Source organism: Monopterus albus, unplaced genomic scaffold, assembly GCF_001952655.1.
Source record: "Monopterus albus unplaced genomic scaffold, M_albus_1.0 scaffold45.1, whole genome shotgun sequence".
In the NCBI taxonomy this organism is placed as follows: Eukaryota; Metazoa; Chordata; class Actinopteri; order Synbranchiformes; family Synbranchidae; genus Monopterus; species Monopterus albus.
This window is the reverse complement of record NW_018127925.1, coordinates 2,298,751-2,316,406: the sequence shown is the minus strand read 5'-3', so window position 1 is coordinate 2,316,406 and position 17,656 is coordinate 2,298,751. Positions and strand designations below refer to the sequence as shown.

The 17,656-nt window shown below is 39.1% G+C and overlaps 1 protein-coding gene across 1 annotated transcript in view; it reads right to left on the bottom strand.

Annotated features, from left to right (window-relative positions):
• Positions 1-17,656, bottom strand: part of drd2a (dopamine receptor D2a) — a 35,814-nt gene that overhangs the window by 4,044 nt on the left and 14,114 nt on the right. The window contains exons 2-4 of the mRNA XM_020600073.1: positions 11,914-12,224; positions 5,150-5,259; positions 1,345-1,481 (exon numbers count right to left, since the gene is read on the bottom strand). Of these exons, the coding sequence (XP_020455729.1) occupies positions 1,345-1,481; positions 5,150-5,259; positions 11,914-12,192 (526 nt within the window). The 5' untranslated portion in view covers positions 12,193-12,224. The remainder of the gene's footprint in view (positions 1-1,344; positions 1,482-5,149; positions 5,260-11,913; positions 12,225-17,656) is intronic.

Sequence of the window (17,656 nt, the reverse complement as noted above, 5' to 3'; positions counted from 1 at the left end):
GGCTTCTACCTGGCACCAAACATAGAGATTAAATCACTCTGCACTGCTTGCTTGTTAATTTTAAATTTTACTGATATACTTTCGCATTCCAGCCAAATTTGCCCCAAACTGCATCACTGACTTTTTAACTCCCTGTACACTGGAACACACAGTGAGGTGACAGGTCTTTGGACAAAGCTATTATATCTGTCCATCTTCTGGACTCACGACCCACACACACTAAATAACCTTCAGGCCCTAAAGGCAGATTGAGACAAGTTGTTGCCACATGAGCAGAGATGACAACAAAGTCATCATCACAGTAATTGTGAAGTTCATGTTAATAACTAGCTATTGTCACACTTCAGGGCTGCTGTGGCTCAGGAGGTAGAGGGCAGGCTGTTAAATGAGTACCCCTGTTTTACATCAGTTTATTTGTCAGGAGAATTGCTACTTCTGCTAATTATTAACAGAAGGCCCGTACTACAAACTGTTACACATGCAGAATTCATTATTTCAGCTTCTACTGCTCAATATAATCATTATTTCTTTAGAGTTTCCCTGGTAAACCCTACAGCTTTATGGAAATTATATACTAAATTGCAATTTGTTGTACTTGAACACATTACCGAACCCCTACTCAGATGGCACATACTCAAATTTGCATGCAAAAAACCTGTGTCTAACGTGCAAGAGTGTGTCTGTAGGTGGACATTACAGTTGTGTCACTGGTTTCTGTTCCTGATATCTTTCTTCCTGTAGCTTACACTGACTAGATCTGCAGCGCTGCTCACTTAGAGGCAGCTGTGGGGCTCACAAATGCAAATGTCTGAGTCCTGGCAAAATCCACATTACATGGAGGTACTCAGAAGGATGAGCCATGCTTCAAAATTACAAGACGTCAGTCACATGAGCAGGTCAGCAACATGTTGGGAGATCTTACAAAGCCCTTAATCACAAATGTATTGTAAATCATAAATAAAATCTTTAATTATAATCCTTTGTTAAAGCCCCTGTCTCGTAGAATCAGCTCCCTGTGGGTCCCAAGGCTTGTTAAAGGTGGTTATATGCCAGTATGAAACGTACATATACTGGCAAGGGTCACAGAATGTGCTACCTTGTATTCATCTGGGCAAATGGACACTGACATTGACCTTTTGCTTTAGTGCAACGTTAAACCAAATGTGGGCAAGCCTTTAGAAGATATGTCAGTGAACAATTCACAATCTACATTTAGATGTACTGTATACAGTAACTATGTATGTATGTAATGAAAAACAACACTATTCCTGCTCCACCACTGTACTCACACATCATAAAAAAACATTTCTGTTTCAAAGGCTGGCATGCATTGCGCTCTCTTACCTGTGTTATTTAGGCCAAACAACAGGGGACAGGATATGGCAAAAGACAGTACCCACACCACGGAGATCATTACTGTGACCCGTCTCTTGGAGCTGTAGCGTGTGTTGTACAGCATTGGCATTGCAACTGCTGTGTAACTGTAAGGGGTGAAGAAAAAATAGCCACTTTAGATTACAGTGTATGGGAATATGAAACCTCTGTGTGAGACATTAGAGAAAGTATGACAAGCTAAAAAAAAAGTTCGTCATACACCTGTATGGTTACCTGTCATCTTGGATTAGACTGAAACAGATGTGATGTCTGCTGCAGTTAACATGAAGGCTTCCACCACCGTCTCGCAGGAAAGACCTTACTGTTGCTACAATGAATGATCTCATTACCTGGTCTTAATCACCAGGAAAGTCAAAGCTTTTAGCGGTTTCTCATGCATTGATTTCTGTGTAATTTGGTTTTAAAGATTTTAGAAACCAAGCCAAGCGATTAAGATGGGCTTTTTTGGTTGAGGTTCTTTATGAATAGCACACAAAGGAAATCAGGATGACTCTAAGGCTATTGTACTTTTCCATCTGCTATATGTTGTACTGGCTTGTACAGCACGTACCAGTTGCAATGCACTACCAACATGGGTGAAACAATTGTCATCAAAGGTAGATTTTATATTGTGTTAACAGTTGATTGTTTTCAATAGTGTTGCCTAACGTATTATATGAAGGACTTCCTTCTCACATGGTTAAATGTCAGTAGGCTTAGATGACCAAGGCAATGATATGGGCATTATAGCAAGAGTTTTAAATTAAAGGAATGTAATTCTGCATATCACACCATGTACTGGTACCTTAAAGGCAACATTTGTAATTAAACTTTATTGAAGGCTTGGCCCTGCCTCTCATATGTAAATAGACTTGAAACTTGAATAATCATGAGAATTATTTACTGCATCTCCTATTAAATCGTGTGACATGCTACAGCTCTATGTACAAACTTCTATGTTTTTCTGTATGCCAAATATATCATGGTCATATTTTATGTGACATTAATGCAGGGGTTAATTTGTGCTTGAACACACCGGCTTTGAATCCCTCACACTGCGACAGACACTTATTTTGACAAACTCGGCACTTTATGTATATATGAAAGAAATGGGTTATGTGAAAAACATTGTAAATAAGAGTCTGCGAAATACAAAAAGACATGCAAAACGTGCTCGAATCACTTGTACTTGACCTTTATAGTGGCACTTGAAAATCTTTGTCTTCTTGTGTGATTTATTTGTCTCCATAAACAAACAGCAAATAATGTTTCTGCCTCGAAGGTGCTCCCTTAACGTAAAAACTACTCAAACACACTGCACATTGAGGAACTTTTTTACATTCCGTGACTTCTCCTCTTTCCACACTCACTTGCCGGGTCCGTCATCGCGTGATGTTCCGGCACCTCAGAATTTACAAACTAATCACTGCATTAATGGGACTATTATGGAGACCTGTGAGTTGTGCAATTATACTATTAATATACTATTCTGCAATTATTATATAAATAGTTTTATTATTTTTCTCTTTCTCATTGTATTTGGACTAGTGTACTGTAACACACACAAATATGCGAACTAAGTGAATTAACAAAAGTTTTAGACAACACAGAAATTACAGAAAATGTTTTGCCTTGCTAAGATTGAAGCCTAACTGTTCTGACTTTGTCTTGTAAAATATTTTAATGTGTGTTATGACTCACTGAAAGCATTATGATAGGGAAGTGTCTTCCAATTACATTTAAAAACCGCCTGCCTTTTGACAATATAATGGGAGCTCTGTTAAATCATTTTGGCATGTGTATATTCATATTGCCTCCTACACAAAAGCAGTTTTGTCTTAGGCCCATTAGTCTTATAAAGTGGCTTCTAAAGAGAAAGTGAATAGATGATTTGATTGGTCATTGTTGGAGGGCACCCCAACTGCTAATAACGTATTCACATTTGCTTAACACAATAACTAACTAATCTCATTTCCAGCCTTTGTTCATAAAATTACACAGGTAAACTGTCAATGCTCGTACATGCCTATGTTCTGAGTGTGTACTTGCATCTAGCCACAGATTCGCAATGTTATCACTTCCCAATTTGCTCTGCAGTGATGGATAAGAACAACATGAGCAGAGAAACATGAACAATCCCAGATGTATGTTATGATACTGCTGCACTGTTGAAAGGAAAGGAATTTGTTTGTGACTCATGCACTATTTAAACTTTTAGAAAGTATTGTTGAGTCTGGAGGGCTTGTTGGTCATATAGGGGTGCACCGTGAAGTGTACTCAGCCAGGATTAAGTGATTCTTGATACTGTCACACTCATCCTTTCTGTATTCATAAGCACACAGCAAGCAAGCACAAGTCCTACAAATAATATGTAAATGTAAATTTAGATGCTGTCCCTCTCTGGCATGCTTATGACAATTATTTCATAGACACACAAACACTGATCTACCATGAGACTATTTGGACTAATAAGCTTTTCTCCACATACAGTATGAGAGACCGTAGTGTTCAAATTCAGTCACTTCAATTAGAGCTGGGTGACAAATCAAAGGAAGAACCTGAATAAACAAGTAACCTCTTCCAGGATGGCAGTGCCCCATCCACAAGGCACGAAGGGTCACTGAATGGTTTTACTAGTATGAAAATGATGTGCATCATATGCTGTGGCCTTCACAGTCACCAGGTCTCAATCCAGTTTAACATGTGAGAGATTCTGGAGCAACGTGGTAGACAGCACCATCATCAAAATGGCTGTGCCTGTGGCTCAGGAGGTAGAGCCGGTCATCTCCTAACTGTAAGGTTGATAGTCCAATTCCCACATTTCAAAGTGTCCTTGAGCAAGACACTGAACCCCAAGTTATATCACCGATGTGTGAATGAGTAAATAGTATGACAGCGCTTTGAGTGTGCTGTAATGCATAGAAAAGCACTGTACAGGTATAAGACCATTTACCAGAAGTAATATCTCTCAGAGGAACAGTGTTCATCTCTCCAATAGAGCTTAGAGACTTGCAGAGTCAATGCCAAAGAGCACTGAAGCTAGTCTAGTGGTGCATGGTGGCCCAACACCTTACTGAGACACTCAGTGTTGGTTTGTCCTTTCATCTGTCACATGTTTGTTTCTCTGTGACTGTGGTCGATAATGATTTTGTATATATGGATTTAAAATAAAAAAAATAGCACTGAATCCTATAGTACAGTATGCTCTTCTTCTTCCACTCTGCTTCTTCCTGCTGTTTGTGATATTTGACTCTAGTACAGGCAGTCTCTTTAATCACTGACTCACCATGCCACTTACACAACTAATTAAGTGAGTTTATTTTTGGACACGGCATTAATTAAGGCCAGGAGAATGAGAGATTGTGACAAGCCATAAGGCACTGACATGCACTGGTGTTTTAAATAGCACTTAATAAGCTGGCCTGGTGACCTAGTTTGCAGATCAAGGCGTCCTGTCAGCAGTTTTACAGGCGTCTCTTTTGTCACTGTGATTTATGGAGAAAATGCTTTTTGGGCCTTAGTTGATTTGTGTTACAGTACTGCGACTGGCCACTGGGAAAAAGTGGCCGAATAGCTGAGCAGTTCTCATGATACAGTAGATTCACGGTGTTGTCAGGCGTGTGCTCTGTTGCACAGTGATGTCATAGCATACTGACCACACCCCTGGAGTACAAGTTCATCACAGCAAGTTAAAATACTGGAAAAACAAGCTATTAATGTATAGACATGTTTCCATCACTGCAGAACTGAACAGTCTGTGCCGTGGCGAACTCACCGATCAATGCTGATGGCACAGAGATTGAGGATGCTGGCTGTACACATCATCACATCCAGAGTGACAAAGATGTCACAGTGGATCTTGCTAAAGCGCCATTCTCCCACTACCTAGAAGAAAAAACATCAACAAACATCAAGAAAAGCTCTAAAGTCCAAGTTGTAAGTAGGGTCTATGTACATTTTACTGCATACATAAAATCTAAACAGGTTGTTATATTTACAGTATGTTATCAAAAGAATGTTACACCTGATAAAATCTAAACAGGTTGTTATATTTATGTTATCAAAAGAATGTTACACCTTAAATGGTGGAAATTGATGGATTACCTGATTGCACTTGTTACATCCTTACATTAGGAATTAAAAACTATTGATTATCCTCTGAGTTAGTGAGGTAATCAGCATACATCCTGGCCAGCTGCCTGGGGAGTGGGGACCCGATCAAAGACGTGATCAAAGCCTCATACCTCTGTTACTATTGATTACATGGTCAAACACCATGATGAAACTAACAGTGATGCTCTGACAGGTTCAGTGCCTCCCACCTCGCCCGACAGTATTTGCTTCCTCCCACAGTTCTGAAAAGGGTAAAGGAGATGTGTGTGTCAAGGGGCAACTCTTACCTCTCTGTGGCCGATTAATCTTTGTCTCTATGTGTCTTTAGGCTGAGGCTGTGTTTTTATAGAACTAGGTAGTAGCTTAAAGAGCTGTGTGTTGTTACTGCTGTCTCCAATACTAGTGGTGATTAGAATGATTTGACATCTTAATGTGTGCCCTACCCCCACCCCCACCTCGCTTCTCTACTTTTATTTTTGATTTTACCAACCTTTTGCTCCTGACATTTGACTTGTCTATATCTCTGTACTACCCGGTTCGTTTCTGCATTCATTCTGTCTGTTATTCTTCTTCAGTACGTTCACTCAGTTGCTCCTCTCACCGACCCAGCAACACAACACGTACTCGTGGCTATGACATGGGTCTATGTCTAACAGTGTAGGAAGGACATTCTGTGGATCCTAAAATGCCTTTTACAGCATCATCTCTTGGGTATGAAATCAAACAAATATATGCTAAAAGAGGATGATTATTATGAAATACTCATTGTGCGATATACTTTCTCACGTTAATCCCTATTTCAGACCCGGCTACACCTACGTACCTCTCTAACCTCAGTTGTAAGCTCAGGCTGTGTATCTGTGCATATCATAATTCAAAACGTATCAGCATTCCAGATGTATTTGACAAGGTATGGCATTGGAAATTGAAAACAGTATTAGGGGCTGGGGAACAGCAAAAATGGTTAGAAAGTGCAATTTGAGACATCACTTACAATCAGAGTCAAATGAAACTAACGCTCCTCGCTCTTTCGTCTAAGAATCAGCTGTCTTTACGCTGTTCATAGTAATCATAAAAAACAAAAACTATAGTAAGCAATTAAAGGAAAGTCCACTATTTGGACTTTTTCATGAGATGATAAATATTTTGTTTTGGGCCTAAGACAAGAAAAAAAGATGAATACTAAGTGAATAATAGATTTTAAAGGACAATAAGAGCTGCTGACTGAAAACTCTTGTTGCAAGAACAATATTTTTTTATGCACACTTAAGGTATGTACTGTAGCGTTAACTCTTCTTTTGCTATGTCAGGAACCAAACATCCGAATCATGCTGGTGGTGGTTTAGGTTGTCTCATGGTGAAGGCCAGGGCTGAAGTCTTCACGTGCTAATTGGTTTCACTTACTGGTTAGGTTCCACACTGCTTAATATATTTTCTTATTATAACTGTGTCTGTGTGTTGGAATTTGACCTTGTAACTTAAATAAAGGGGAGGGAATTAGTTTTCTTTAAAGAAAGGAAGAAAGACTTCAAGCCCAAACAAAAGAGGTACCAGAGGAATGAAACTGAACAAATGTAATTTTATATATAAATAATTTTAGAATCTGTGTGTGTGTATCTTTGTATTACTTACATTATGGGGAACGAAACGTGTTAACACACTCGCATTGTGTGGACTCAGCCATCCTTGGCGGGACCAGAGGCTAGTCCCCACAAGGAAATCACTGAATTTTAGGGTGGCAACATGGTTTAAGGTTTGGGTGAGGTTAGGGTTAGGTAAATAGTATCTAACAGTGTAGGAAGGACATTCTGTGGATCCTAAAATGCCTTTTACAGCATCATCTCTTGGGTATGAAATCAAACAAATATATGCTAAAAGAGGATGATTATTATGAAATACTCATTGTGCGATATACTTTCTCACGTTAATCCCTATTTCAGACCCGGCTACACCTACGTACCTCTCTAACCTCAGTTGTAAGCTCAGGCTGTGTATCTGTGCATATCATAATTCAAAACGTATCAGCATTCCAGATGTATTTGACAAGGTATGGCATTGGAAATTGAAAACAGTATTAGGGGCTGGGGAACAGCAAAAATGGTTAGAAAGTGCAATTTGAGACATCACTTACAATCAGAGTCAAATGAAACTAACGCTCCTCGCTCTTTCGTCTAAGAATCAGCTGTCTTTACGCTGTTCATAGTAATCATAAAAAACAAAAACTATAGTAAGCAATTAAAGGAAAGTCCACTATTTGGACTTTTTCATGAGATGATAAATATTTTGTTTTGGGCCTAAGACAAGAAAAAAAGATGAATACTAAGTGAATAATAGATTTTAAAGGACAATAAGAGCTGCTGACTGAAAACTCTTGTTGCAAGAACAATATTTTTTTATGCACACTTAAGGTATGTACTGTAGCGTTAACTCTTCTTTTGCTATGTCAGGAACCAAACATCCGAATCATGCTGGTGGTGGTTTAGGTTGTCTCATGGTGAAGGCCAGGGCTGAAGTCTTCACGTGCTAATTGGTTTCACTTACTGGTTAGGTTCCACACTGCTTAATATATTTTCTTATTATAACTGTGTCTGTGTGTTGGAATTTGACCTTGTAACTTAAATAAAGGGGAGGGAATTAGTTTTCTTTAAAGAAAGGAAGAAAGACTTCAAGCCCAAACAAAAGAGGTACCAGAGGAATGAAACTGAACAAATGTAATTTTATATATAAATAATTTTAGAATCTGTGTGTGTGTATCTTTGTATTACTTACATTATGGGGAACGAAACGTGTTAACACACTCGCATTGTGTGGACTCAGCCATCCTTGGCGGGACCAGAGGCTAGTCCCCACAAGGAAATCACTGAATTTTAGGGTGGCAACATGGTTTAAGGTTTGGGTGAGGTTAGGGTTAGGTAAATAGTAGTTATAGTTAAGGTTAGGATAAGTCTACGGGAAATGAATGTAAGTCAATGTAAAGTCCCCACAGTGTGGGTTTTCTTTTGTTCCTCTCTGTCCTTCTACCATCAGGTTCTTTACTGAATATAGGAACTCTGTAACCAACCAGAACTCTTGGATCTGGGGTCTAAGATGCCCTGTATAACAAAGTTAGAGACAGATCAGCCCAAAATCCCCAGCGCTGACTCACACCCAGGGGGAAGGCTACATACTGTATATGAAAAACAAATGGTATTCAATGGAATAAATGTAAAATGGTGCCATTGTGATACTCAAATATCTAAAATGTATATATTTTTGTTTAGTTTTGGATACATTTGTCATAATAGAAATTTTAGTTGGGCTTTAAGTTTGCCATGAAATTCCACTGTCTGAAAACAGTGCAGTTTTATTCACCTTGATTTTAACCTAACCCAGAACCTCAACTCGTGCAAAATGTTCCCTTCATGTTCTCTGCAAATCAGTCACATTTGGCAGAAATAAAAAATGTTATTTTAGCATTTAATACGGCAAAACACACCGCACACCCAGAGATTATTATGGTATGGCTGATATTTAGCTCAGAGTGATGTGAACTGTGTTTACCTGTCTATAGAGAAACTGTAAGCAATGAAAGTATTAAAATTCCCACCTCCACCGGATCTTTTTTTCAATTTGCAAAGAACGATACCAGTCCAGCAGTTTATACCACTTCACATTAGAAGGATGCCTCCAAACACATGCTGGCTAATCCATTTTGACTATGACAGCCAGCCAGTACAGTACTTAGTTGCCAGCATGTTAGTCTGAGGAGGACTTCACCCACATTGCTGGTATTAGTCCATAGGGACAAAATGCCTATAAAACAGAAGGAAGTTTAAGTCTGCCTGTGTAAAGAGCTGCTTATAAATAGAGCTCTTCTCTGTTACTTTTGCAGATCCATTTGGGACAGGACATCACTAACACTGCTCTCGGAGTGCATTTCCCTCCTTCCTTCTAACATTATAACAATTCTAAACTTAAATGAAATAATAATCATGTCAGTCTCTGATCTAGATTGGAATTCCTATGGCTCACATAAATTATTCAGAAACAAATTTTCTGATTTAAATGTGTCTAATTTGGCCCAGCAAGTAAATTAATGAAGAAAAGTAGCAACAAATGTGTCCTCACATGTATTCTGTTTCATTTCAAATGATCCCAAGAATTATCCAACAAAACACATCTGACATACAAAAATTAGGCAAAGTTTAATTACAAACAGTTGGTGGATAGATTTGTGCATTTTCAGTGCAGAAGTCTTTTGCTTTAAAGGACACTAGTCTGAAGGAGTTCTACTTCTGTGGCTCTGGAAGGAGCTCTTACGTCTGGAAAAAAGGCTGATAACACCACTGGGTCACCTTGGCTTTGGCCTGGAGTCTACAAATATAACAGAAAACCTATGTTACAAAATGGGAACATTGAACTAAAGATTTAACAGACTGGGAGGGTCAAGTGAAATGATGTTATTAATTTGCATTATGTAGGATTTGGCAGCTATATGACCCAAAAAAATCTAAGGCTTTTGTTGCTTCAAGTTTGACCATATGTTTTAAAACCTGACCTGTGACTTCATGGAATTGCCCTTACCAATTTTTGACACTTGCTCCTGTCCTCACTAAAGGCTTGCGTCACACTGGTGGGTTTGTCCTAAGATAAACTGAAGCCTGAGGATGCCAGCAGACACAAGACAGAGACAGACTACTGAAGTTTTCTTGTAACCTCCTGCATCACAGTTGTTAAATCCATGTCCGAGAACATGTTGTGACTTTTTTTCGTTGAACGTTGCACACCAAATGTGCTGTCCGTAATCAAACACAGCTGGAAAGCTTTGCAATTAAACCACTTTACACCACTTGGCACCAGGGTTTTGCTCTGATGTCAAATTTGATATTTTACTGAGAAAGTTTTATGCTACATTTTGGAGCTTTGATACATGACTGATTACAATTCAAATCCTATTTTCTGAAATGCCTTGATGTGGGCTCCCTCTGTGTGTACCCAGCTGCACACATCAACAAAAAACCCAAGTAAACAATTCTGATAAAAACAAACGCAGTATGCAGGTTGGTTTTATTTATGGAGAAACAAAGGTTTTGTGTATTCATTGGTAATAGCAACACCACTGGAATAATAATTTATATCATCCACATGTATAGAAAGAGGCTGAGACTGTGACACCCTATGGATTTATACTCTGTAATCTGATCAGATTAGAAGACTTCATGACTCACTGAGACACAGAGGAGGATTAGTATCCCTGTAGTCTCAGACTGGCTGTCTTTGTATCAGACAGAGTGACCTGGGAGCCTGATGGTCAGAATTAACCCTTGGACAGAGAAGATAAAAGAGACGAGCGAAGAGTGAGAGATACAGCAAAGAGAGTTTTCTGAAAGATGGCCCCACATCCTGAGTGCTATTGATTTGGCAGATTGGAAATGATTTTATGCTCGCCCCTAATTTGTGTTTAGTTTTAGGATGTAACGGTTAGCAGGTTATGATTTGTCATAAAAACAGGTCTACATTATCCCACACAGTAGTGAATGTAAGATGCATCCCAGAAATAGTGTTATTACAGTAATAAACATATGACAGCACTGGACTCTGGTCTGGCACACAGAGTGCTGCTATTACTTTGCTGCCACAGGCCTTTAACCACTGCAGGACTGATATTTACAATGCTGATGTGAACACAGCTTTGTCTCACCTTGGGCCTTTGACCTGCTGATAACTGTGAGCAGCTGGCTTGGCTTAAACCCTTTTTACGAGTATTTACAGGCACCAGATTTCAAATAAATGCCAGTCGTATGCATACATACACTTTGCTGTTTGTGAAACTTGTTTTTTTTTGCAATTTGTTTCTTGCCATCTGCGGAAGTCTGGAGTTTTGTGAATTGTGATTTACAAGGCTAAAAAAAGAATCTAAACTGGTGAAGTGTGGTGTCACCTGTGTCAGGTGTAACCACATAACCATCTACTTAAATCTTTATGTGCTATTAGGAGACCCTGACAAAGGCCACAAGCCAAAATGTTTTGGTCTTGCAATAAAGTTCTTCTATACGTTACAAGTGTTGCTGGATTTTTGATCTCAAATAATTTGAGATTGGTGATAATGTAATAAATGTAGGGATCTTCTTATAGCTGTTATACTGCTGTTCTGCAGTAGTTAGCAAGATGGCCCTGGTTCACACCTCATGGACATCCAGGGCCTTTCTGCGTGGAGTTTGCATGTTCTCTATGTGTCAGCCTGGGTTTTCTCTGTGTGCTCCTGTTTTCTCCCACAACCCAAAGACATGCAGGGTAACTGATGACGCTAAATTGCCCCTAGGCGTGAGTGTGAGTGGTTGTCTTTCTCTCTGCATGATTGCTTCATAGAGCATTTCGGATTATGTCTCTTCAGGTATCCATACGGTACATGACGGTGTGGCTGTGTGTATGTCTCTGCTGTCCTACCTCTAAGTAGACCACCCAGGGCATAACGAGTGTGGCCACCAGAAGGTCAGCGACAGCCAAGCTGACAATCAAGTAGTTGGTGGTGGTCTGCAGAGCCTTCTCTCTGGACACAGCCATGCACACCAGCACATTGCCGAAGACGATGATGAAGATGAGCAGCGTAAGCAGCATAGCGTAGTAGTTGTAAGGACTCTTCTGCTCTTGATGTGTTTCGTTGACGCTCCATGTTCTATTATCATAGAAACTGTCATTGTAGGCATAGTGGGTAAAGACATCCATTAGCTGTGTGTGATGAAGGCCGAGAACAGGCCCTGAAAAAAATGCAATTAAAGAAGGAAATCAGCATTTGACTATGTAGTTTTATTTATGTGGATGTTTGGAAACTGTTTTCCTCATTTTGCATGGAGGATGAATACACCAACCAAACAAAAAATCAACCATCCAGACTTTAAAACACTATGTATCCCCATTAATAAATACAACCCCAAATCAGAAAAGCGGGGACAGTATGTAAAATCAAAATTGAAACTGAAAATAGTGATTTGTAAATCATCTTTGTCCTGCGCTGCACTGAAAACAATACAGCAGCACATTATTTGATGTGATATCTCATCAATTTTATTGTTTGTTCAACGCTGATGCCTGTAACACATTCCAAAACAAGTTGGGACAGTACAACATTTACCACGATGTGATGTTGCTGTTCTGGTAACTACTTAGCAGGAACAAGTTGTCCATTAATCTCTTCAACCCCGCTGCACCCAGTAATGGGTCCAGCTTTAGTTTAAATTGTAGTTGAGACTCCAAATGTGAATAAAATGAAGTGGAACTCATCTAACCATGTCTCCATCTCAAACTATAGTCATGAATGAAATAAAAAACAAAATGTTTGAGATTCTGAAATGAAGCTTGAGTAGCTATAAGAGACTATTCAGGTTTCTGAAGATGATTTTTGTGCCCCAGGAGAAATACATAACTTTAATACAGCACACTGTATTATGCTGATTTCAAGTTTCATATACAAGGCTCATTGCCAAAAGCTACTTGACACATTTGAAATTCTGCCACTTCTCCAAATGAACCTCTTAAATTCGAATGCATTTCCTTCCTCCTAAAAATTTGCCCAAACATTTCTTTTTTAAATATTTAAAAAAACTGTGTTTCCTTTGGCAGGTGCATTTCTACATTTCTTGGCACAAAACCACCAACAACTGATGATCAGCGGAACCGTGTGGCTGGCACGTTTCCCGTATAGCCTTCTGCAGTTGGCAGATATTTGAGTTCTGTCAGCCATCAGCTTGTGAGTGTACACATTGGTCTTCATGTGTTAGCAGAGCATGTTATACAAACAAAACAGGGATGCCCTCGTTGAAGTATTGCTCTATAGCACTACTAGTGGTCAAAGGTACCAGAGGGTACTCTTAGGCAATGGGTTACAGTACTCGGTCTGTAATTCTCTAATTCTCAGGAATAGAGGCGTTCTACTTTTTTTAACCATCCCAACCTCTTCAGGCTCGACCATCTGCATCCCAACTGTTTCGAGTCACAGCCAGAGGTCTCACATATAGCAAACCTTCTTTGTTTGCAGTAACAATATATATTCTCCTTGCACATGCAGATTTGCAGTATTAAATGGCAGATCCCTCTCCAGAAAGACATTTATAGATAACAACCTTATTACTAGTCTCTCTCTGAACTGACAGAAACCTGGCTTTTTCAAACTGGGAATGGTAAACAGAATGAAACGCCACCTGCCAACTATAATTTACTTCACTGTACCCAGACCAACATGAACAGTGTCAGAATAGTCAGTCTTTACAAAAACTTTTTAAATGGCAGTTTAAAAGAGTTTTGGATATCTACATGTACCGTATGTGTTGTCGTCAACATGGTCAAACCGAATGTACTTTATCTTCTTATTTACCATCCCACAAAACTGAAATTTAGCTTCTTAGAGGACTTTGGTGAATCATAAGAGACTATGATAGTACTGTTGCCAGAGACTGATATTCACTTTGACAATAGCAGGATCATTTATTAGCCTGTTAGACTCATTTGAGTTCAGATAAACATGTTAGTGGCCCCACACTTATAAAAGGCCACATTTCTGTTTTCTTTGATTTGATTTGTTCTACTAAGTACAACAATACAGATACATTTATCAATAAATGCTATATCCAATTGAATTAATAAAAATCATAATAAACATCTCTATCCTTTTTGCCGCCACTGAAAACCTAATAAACATTTACTTATCTGACAAATGCACTGCGTTTGCCCCCTTTCTTTCATGATAACATTGCGAACATCAGAAACAACACTGCAGCCTCTGATGCAAATACGTCTGACATACTCTCAGTTTATACTTGGTGCATGATTAAACAGCCGCTGTGTAAATTTTCTCTAATTTATCCCCAGCCTAGTAAGATCTAGCTGCAAATTCTATGTAAAAGTGACAGGGTGTTCATTCAGACAAGAAGCCGTCAGATTCACTGGAAGGAGTGCATGTGTGAACAGTGCTTATTCTTCAGTGCTTCACTATATCACACTACATTTCATCCTGTTGTCAGATTTACCATTGTTAACTCTATGAAACCCGCCACTGCAAACTTTAGGAAGACAGCAAAAATACACACACACACACACACACACACACACACATAAAAGGCACATTTTAGTTTACAAATCCCTTAGCAGTGCAGTTCCCTCACACCTGTCTGGATTCATGTTTATGTCATCCTCCATTTCCATTTTCACTCCCTCCTTCCCTTGTGCTCGCACCTTAATTGGTTTGACAGCCTTTGGGGCTGCTGTTCCTGCTGCTGACTGGGATGTAATTCAAATGACCATCCAGCTCATTTTGTGGCTGCGCCTAATGTCATCTTTACAACTAGTTTCTTACTGCTGTAATGGTTTCTGTGGATTGCTTTTGCCTTAGTTGTTAGGTTATAACTACTGTCTGTCATTGTGATCTTTAAAAACTTGGTTGAATAAAATTAAAAACTGAATGAGAAAAGGGCTTAGTTTTTTGGTTCTATGCACAAAATGTGTCTATGCTTGGCACTAAAGTATTTATACAGAAGGTGACAGGTATGATTTGAAAGTTTTGTTTTGATTTTGAGAACACTTTCAGTACTCATTTACATTTATAATTTGCTATCTCTAATGACTACCATCAGGTCATGCCACACCATTATGCTCAGCTGTTCCAAATTGCAAATTTTCTACAATTAAGATCTCTCTGTTGGAGACCTGCTTATGTGTAAGTCATCAGCTTTGACCCAACAATCTGCTTGTTGTTTGGAAACGCAAAGTTTTGTGTTAAAAATTCTTGATTTCACTGGTTGCATTGGTAAGCAAAAAACAACACAAACCAAGAAAAAATGTGAATGTACTGAATGATGTTCTTTATATTTAAAGCACACAGTGGAGCATACATCCAGATTATCTTATATGTGAAGCTATGTTGTGTTGAAAGCTTTTCAAGCAGTGGCTTTCTTCATAGTATGGAGCTCTTAAAATGAATGTAGTAGCTATTTCTTTTTTGCACCCATTTCTTACATTCATCCACCTCACTAGAGATGCTTTTGTGGCCTTTGAGCCTTATATGAACATACTGTATGTTGTAATTCAAGGATCTTTGGAAATCTTTGAACAGAAGAAGTTTCACTTGTGAAGGACACACTGGCTTAGCAGTTAGTGATTTGTTTTTATTTATTTTTTCAATAGGATTGGGCACGTCTAGCCTAAGGTACATCTGAATGTCAGTGCACCGATTAGATTATACTTCCACTCAGGTTTGCACAATTGTTCTGACCTTAACTGTGAAACCTGAAAACATGTTTGCCTGCCATTTTAGTTCAGATTGCAATTATAAACATAATCAAACCACAATTTGGAGCCAATTAAAGCTGAATAAGTGTGATATCAGGGTACATAATATACAACTAGACAAAAGTGCAAAAGTGAGCTAGTAACAGAAGGGCATGCACATTTAGATGTGTGTAATTTTAGGTCTGTGCTGTCCATTTTATGTGGGAGAGGAGAAATTTAGCAAGAACCAGAGAGAAAAAGGGAGAATAAGGGAGTGAGTGAGGCAGGCGTGCTCCTGACAAGATGTGTAGGTATTACTCTGGGGCACCAGTTTGTGTGTGTACTCTGCCGATGCCCTGTGCCGTCTAAATGTATCTATTTGCCCACTCTACTTCCTTACTTACGGTACGTGAGACTCTTGTGACTGCTGGCCTGATGGCTGGTCCCTTTAAACCTCGGCACTCTCTCTCTCTGCTGCTTTTGATTTCTTTTCTTTAAATGGTGTCTTTTGTGACCTGTGCATAATAATAATAATAATAATAATAATAATAATAATAATAATAATAATGATGTCCTTCTCTGTAGGTAAGCTAGAGGTCAGTTAATGACCCAACAACAAGAGGTCAGTTAATGACCCAACAACAGAGTTGATAACGGTGTCTTCCTAAAACATATACATTATTTAAATGCAGTGTCACTGTCAATCTTCTAGTCCCTAAATTGAATTTACTGTCCATGAAATGGCTGTCCTCTAACTTAATGTTTCTCTCCTACTATGGTGCCAGACATTACTGGAGAGGCAAGAGTGATTTTACTATGGTTTCACTTTCTGGCTACAGTTCAACTTGATTAATAGTCAGCCGTACCTTTGAGCATTTTTGTAATTTTTGCTTGTACTTAGGGACTAACACAATTATAACCTAGATCCCTCTCACCTTTCCACAGGCACCTACTCTCCATGGGAACTGCTAATGTGATAGCAAGGGCATAATCCCTCACCAGCTTCCCACCCACAAACAGCTGTGAAACTCCGGTTAAGAGGCTCTGAAGGACTGTGCACAGGTCTTTGTTAGTAAGCAGTATTTTCTCATGTGACCCAGGCATCCTATGAACCGTTAGTTTCGCTTTCTGATTTTGCTATTTGATGCAAGCAGACCATTCACTGCCCATGGAGCTGCAGTCCATTACTCACAGTGCTTCTGCAAATTTACATAAATTATTTGGTCTGGCCAAAATGTTTGCCAAGCTGGTTTGTGCTCCCAGAGTACTGTTATTCTTGTGTTGTGATGTGAAGCTAATGTATCACGTGATGAGGTGATTAAGCACTGAATCAGCAGCTGCATGTAGCAGAAAGATCTACAGGATGACTCTTTTGGGGCATATGATTTTTTCAGGCCTTTTCTTCAAAGTTATTCTTCAGAAATGATCAGATCTTCTTAGCAGAAGATGAACAAAAAATGCAGGCCATACAAACATGAAGTAGGTCATGGGTTTATCAAGGGCTTTCAAATAAAAATCAGAACAAAAACTAGCAAACAAGTTTCAGTCTTTTTATGCAAATACATCTGGTCAACTTGTCAGCTGACCTGATAATCAGGGGATAGCTACCTCAGATGGCTAAATGTTGTATTTGCTTTCCTTCTGAGTCAGAGATCAGCATGAAAATGATTTGATTGAAATCATTTTCACGATACAATAATGAGAAGGTTTACTTACTGAGCACAAGCTGGCCTCTCCATGTCGACAGAGATGTAACTGTGTTGCTGACCACAGCCAGTTTTTCTGTAATGATTTCTCTAGGCGCTGCACTGAAAACCCACCTTTCATTTGTGCTACTGTATCTTTGAACCAACATTCAGCATGTTCTTTGCGTTTCTCAGACAAAGAAGATGAAATTAAAAGCCAGTAAAGTAAACAAAGTGTGAAAGCA